Source organism: Lacerta agilis, chromosome 2 (genome assembly GCF_009819535.1).
Source record: "Lacerta agilis isolate rLacAgi1 chromosome 2, rLacAgi1.pri, whole genome shotgun sequence".
Taxonomy (NCBI): Eukaryota; Metazoa; Chordata; class Lepidosauria; order Squamata; family Lacertidae; genus Lacerta; species Lacerta agilis.
In genome coordinates this window covers 113,802,755-113,808,754 of record NC_046313.1, presented here as the reverse complement: position 1 = coordinate 113,808,754, position 6,000 = coordinate 113,802,755, and the positions used below count along the sequence as shown (strand labels likewise).

The following is a 6,000-nucleotide window of genomic DNA, read 5'->3' as shown; positions in this document are numbered from 1 at the left end:
GAGAAGGCCCTCTGCCTGGTTCCCTGCAACCTCACTTCTCGCAGTGAGGGAACCACCAGAAGGCCCTCAGAGCTGGACCATGGCTCAATTGAATGCTATGATGGCAGAATCATCCCTGAATTGCACATGTGCTCTCCGGAAGAGCATTACTTACATAAGAATAGTGTAGTAAGAATAGTGTGATTGGGTAGGTATTTTATCGCAACCTGCCTGAGATGAAAGAATTCATTATGCACAAGGGACGAGTGGCCACAGCAGAGTGTCAGGAGCAAGCCAGCAGTACATCAAATGAAGTAAGTAGAGTTAACTCTTTATTAAATGAAACAGGATCTTCACAGGAGTGTCACATCTAATGAACCACAGTGACTTTTCCTGTACATCTTGTACAGTTGCAGAGACTGAAGGTCCCCACCTTCCAACAGCTGTTTAAGTCCCCTCCTCCACAGGGTTTTCCCCAAGCAATCGGAGACTGTGTCTGCGTGCCTGTCTTTGCTCCTCCCACTTCATTCCTTTTCTGATTCTGGGAGACCAGAGGGGAGGGGAGCTTGTCACAGCAGGATGGAGAGACACCTGTGACTCTTCACCCGCCTGACTCATCTGTGCCTCTTGGCCTCATTTCTGTAGTAGCATGGGGATGATTTCAGCAAGTGATTTCAGCTCTCTGACATAGAAGGCAGGAGACAGCTTCTTCATGTAACACTCTTTATTCAGGCAAACAAGACAGAGGAGAGGGAAGCCACATTTATAGGGACAGAAGACTGGCTAGAAAGGATACATTTTGAAGGGAACAATCTCAAGCAATCACAAAGCTGCCTTTTGGTGGGAACCAATAAGGCTGAGGATCCAAATGCAGCAACGTGAATGAACCAATAGTTGCGGTTCCTTCTGGAACAGGAAGGCAGTTACTTTCCCCTAATGTGAATACAGACAATAGTAATACAGATATGATAGATAGATAGATAAGATTTATTACGGCTGTAAGCCCATATAAACATTACATAAAAACACAAAAACATTCATAAAACACAGGGAAACATAAAACCACAAGAGCAAGAAACCATATCATGGCCACCAGAGATGAGCCAGCTAGGGGTATTAAACTATAATCAAGAGGGAAAGTAGCAGAGACCTTTACAAGTCCTGAAGTTGGCCGGTTCGCCTTTTTTGAGATAAGACAGAGTTTAAGAACCTTGCCACCTGCAAGGTTATGGTAGGGACCTTATCTTGCAGGATTAGGGCGAGGTGGGACTCTACCGGCGCACCATCCATTTCCCGTATTATTGAACTTAGTATTTTTGCTCGGGCATCACTATACAAGGGGCAGGAAAAATTATATGATAAAGGGATTCCGTTGATTTATTGTCGCATACACATACATCATACAGCTTCCGGGTCATGTGGCCAGCATGACAAAGCCGCTTCTGGCGAACCAGAGCAGCTCACGGAAACACCCTTTACCTTCCTGCCGGAGCAGTACCTATTTATCTACTTGCACTTTTGATGTGCTTTCGAACTGCTAGGTGGGCAGGAGCTTGGTCCACATAGCTTTAACTATGTGGACCTTTGTCGGCAAGGTGGTGTCTCTGCTTTTAAAAATGCTGCTTTTAAAGATGCTGTCGCCAAAGAATTGATGCTTTTGAATTATGGTGTTAGAGGAGACTCTTGAGAGTCCCATTGACTGCAAGAAGATAAGACCTATCCATTCTGAAGGAAATCAGCCCTGAGTGCTCACTGGAAGGACAGATCCTGAAGTTGAGGCTCCCAAGACTTTGGCCACCTCATGAGAAGAGAAGACTCCCTGGAAAAGACCCTGATGTTGGGAAAGATGGAGGGCACAAGGAGAAGGGGACAACAGAGGACGAGATGTTTGGACAGTGTTCTCGAAGCTACCAATGTGAGTCTGACCAAACTGTGGGAGGCAGTGGGAGACAGAAGTGCCTGGTGTGCTCTGGTCCATGGGGTCACGAAGAGTCGGACATGACTAAACAACAACAAAATTATAAACCGCATGTGGTAAGAGAGCTTCTAAACAGTTTACAAAAATATGCAACAGAACATCTTTACATAAGTCAACAGAATACCAGTGAATGCATTTGTGTCTATGAAAAATATCAGATCAATTCAGGGGCGTAGCTAGGTAAATTGGTCCCCGGGGGCAAAAACATTTTGGTCACCCCCCCCCCCCAGGCATGGGAAGGTCAGGTGGTACCCGGTGCGGAAAATTTCTTGTCACCCCCCCCACTGATCCCCCCCCGCAAAATTGGTTTTACGTTATTTCATATTTTACTACAAAGGATTAATAACAAGTAATAATAATAAAAAACTTTTATTTATATCCCGCCCTCCCCGGCCAAAGTCAGGCTCAGGGTGGCTAACACCAGATACATAACATTGGTATAAAATCAAACAATAATTAAATTACCTCCTAAAAACCTTTCAAAGTCTAATTAGATGGCTTTCCACAGGGTTAGGGTAAGTGTTCTCTGAACTGAAATTTCAGCCTTCATGACATAGGAAAACAGTCAAGTGAACAGCTATTTTGGTGGAGGAGGGTCAAGATATTAACCGATATGCATGAAATTTCATATATAGCTATATAATCCATAGTATAGTAAGATAAGACCTTCGGAACAGGCATTTTCTAAAAAAAAAATTCATTTTTTTTTCAAAAACAATTTTTTTCTTGCTAATTTGTCACCCCCTCCATTATGGAACCCAGGGCGGCTCGCCCCCCTTTGCCACGCCCCTGGATCAATTCACACCAGATTAACAAATCTTGGGGATGGGAGAAATATTTAAGCAACGCTATATACAAGTGATGAATACATGAGAAATAATGCATGGGAAAGAAAATAGAGCATAGCTATGTAAATTTAAACTCTGATCAGGAGAACAATCTGCAACACAGCCCACTAAAAGGAATAAAAATTCTAATGGAAGCAAATTCTAATTCTGAACACAATCATTGGCTTACTCTCTGTAGGAGTTATTTGATATGATTAAAGATCTTCCCACACTCCAACCTTTCTAAGATGTTTTCCCTGTATGAGTTCTTTACTGTTTAGTAAGGGAGCCCCTGTCACTGAAGTTCTTTCCATAAGCCAAACATTTCTAAGATTCACTCCCTGTATGAGTTCTTTGGTGTATAGTAAGGCTACTACTGACAGTGAAGCTTTTTCCACACTCCGAACATGTATACGGTTTCTCTCCTGTATGAGTTATTTGATGATACTTAAATGAGCTACCGCACCTGAAGCTCCTTCCACACTCCGAACATGTATACGGTTTCTCTCCTGTATGAATTCTTTGATGCAATGTAAGGGAGCTACTGCAGGTGAAGCTTTTTCCACACTCTGAACATATATACGGTTTCTCTCCTGTATGAGTTCTTTGATGCAACGTGAGTTGGCTACCGCGACAGAAGCTCTTTCCACACTCTAAACATTTATAAGGTTTCTCTCCTGTGTGCAGTCTTTGATGCAAGGTAAGGCTGCAACTGTGGCTGAAGCTCTTTCCACACTCTAAACATGTATATCGTTTCTCCCCTATATGAATTTTTTGATGAGAGAAAAGGGAGTCGCTGCGACTGAAGCTCTTGTCACATTCCCAGCATTTATAAGGTTTGCTGCCTTGATGAGTTTGTTGATGTCTTGTAAGTGCATTGCTGCGAGTGAAGCTCTTTCCACACTCCAAACATGTATGCGGTTTCTCCCCTGTATGAATTCGTTGATGTGACTTAAGGCCCCCACTTTGAGTGAAGCTCCTTCCACACTCTGAACATGTATACGGTTTCTCCCCTGTATGAGATCTTTGATGTGAGGTAAGGGTACTATTCTCAGTGAAGTTCTTTCCACACTCAGAACATGTATATGGTTTCTCCCCTGTATGAGATCTTTGATGCAAGGTAAGGGTACCACTGTGACTGAAGCTCTTTCCACACTCTGAACATTTATATGGTTTCTCTCCTGTATGAGTTCGTTGATGCAAGATAAGGGAACTACTGTGACTGAAGCACTTTCCACACTCCAAACATTTATACGGTTTCTCCCCTGTATGAGTTCGTTGATGCGATGTAAGGCTGTGACTATGAATGAAACTCTTTCCACACTCGGAACATGTATATGGTTTCTCCCCTGTATGAGTTATTTGATGCCTGGTAAGTGTACCACTGTCACTGAAGTTCTTTCCACACTCTGAACATGTATATGGTTTCTCCCCTGTATGACTTCTTTGATGCAAGGTAAGGGCACCAGTGTTACTGAAGCTCTTTCCACACTCTGAACATGTATACGGTTTCTCCCCTGTATGAGATCTTTGATGCGAGGTAAGGTTACCACTTTGACTGAAGCTCTTTCCACACTCTGAACATGAATACGGTTTCTCCCCCGTATGAGATCTTTGATGGGAGGTAAGCTGGCCACACCGACTGAAGCTCTTTCCACACTCCAAACATTTATAAGGTTTCTCCCCTGTATGAATTCGTTGATGTGACATAAGGCCGCTACTGTAACTGAAGTTCTTTCCACACTCCAAACATTTATAAGGTTTCTCCCCTGTATGAGTTCTTTGATGCGAGGTAAGGGCCCAACTTTGACTGAAGCTCTTTCCACACTCGGAACATGTATACGGTTTCTCTCCTGTGTGTATTCTTTGATGTAAAGTAAGGGCTACGCGACTACCCAATCTCTTTCCACACACTGTACATTCATACTTTTTCTCCTCTCTGTGAATTTGATTTTCACCATCCTGAGACGTACCAGAGTCACCCTCCAACTTCTGCTTTCGTCTCCCCTCTCGCCTGCTGCCTCCATCTTGAACCCTCAGCTTCCTTTCCTCCTCCTCCTCTTTGGATCCTTTTGGTGACACATCTGATTGTTCCCCTTCTGCCAGCATCCCTTCAACATCTCCTGAAGGAATAAAAAGGCAAACTGATGAAATGCTAAAGGAGCACCTTCACACCAATCATTCAGTCTGGACACCAAGATTCAGGTCCCAGGGCCTTCTGGTGGTTCCCTCACTGCACGAAGTGAAGTTACAGGGAACGAGACAGAGGGTGCCCACCCTGTGGAACGCCCTCCCGTCAGATGTCAAATAAACAACTATACAACTTTTAGAAGACATCTGAAGGCAGCTATGTATAGGGAAGTTTTTAATGTTTTATGTTTTATTATGCTTTTATATTTGTTAGAAGCCAACTAGAGTGGCTGGGGCAACAAAGTCAGATCTGTGGGGTACAAATAATGAAAGTATTAATGCTGGTATTATTATTTATTGAGTTTATATACTGCCCTGTACCTGGAGGTCTCAGCGTGATTTACAAAAAAGATCACATCATATATAATCAGAATAAAAACAACCCAATAACACCCCCCCCCCGAAAAGAGCCGCATTTGAAAAAGTCTATAGGATGTCAAACATATCAGGCAAAAACCTGGTTAAAAGGAACATTTTTGCATGGCACCTAAAGGTGCATACCCCTTCATGGATCACTGCCTTGTCGTGGCGAAGGGGCTTGAATAACTCAAAGAAGCTATGACCTATGCCGTGCAGGGCCACCCAAGACGGACAGGTCAGCTGAGAGTTTAGACTAAATGTGATCCACCTGAAGAAGGAACTGGCAACCGACTCCAGTATTTTGCCATGAAAGCTCCATGGACATAAAAAAGGAGAAGCTTTGAAAGGAAAGTAAGAGTTCCCAAGGCATGCTCTGCTTCATGGGGTCGGATTACTAAGACGACTAAACAACAACAAAGGTGTATAATGAAGGTGCCAGATGAACTTCCCTGGGGAGAGCATTCCACAGATGGGGAGCCACTGCAGAGAAGGCCCTGTTCTCGTGTTGCCACCCTCTGGACCACTTGAGGAGGAGGGCCTCAGAAGGGGACCTCAGGGTCCAGGTAGCTTCATAGGGAAAGAAGCAGTCCTTGAAGTATTGTGGTCCTGAACCATTTAAGGCTTTATAGGTCAAAACCAGCACTTTGAATTGGGCCCAGAAACTAA

At 43.8% G+C, this 6,000-nt stretch overlaps 1 protein-coding gene across 1 annotated transcript in view; it reads right to left on the bottom strand.

Annotated features, from left to right (window-relative positions):
* Positions 1–2,909: 2,909 nt before the first annotated feature.
* LOC117042500 (zinc finger protein 721-like) overlaps positions 2,910–6,000 on the bottom strand; it is a 29,015-nt gene continuing 25,924 nt past the window's right edge. Inside the window, exon 5 of the mRNA XM_033142045.1 lies at positions 2,910–4,907. Within this exon, the coding sequence (XP_032997936.1) occupies positions 3,112–4,907 (1,796 nt within the window). The 3' untranslated portion in view covers positions 2,910–3,111. The remainder of the gene's footprint in view (positions 4,908–6,000) is intronic.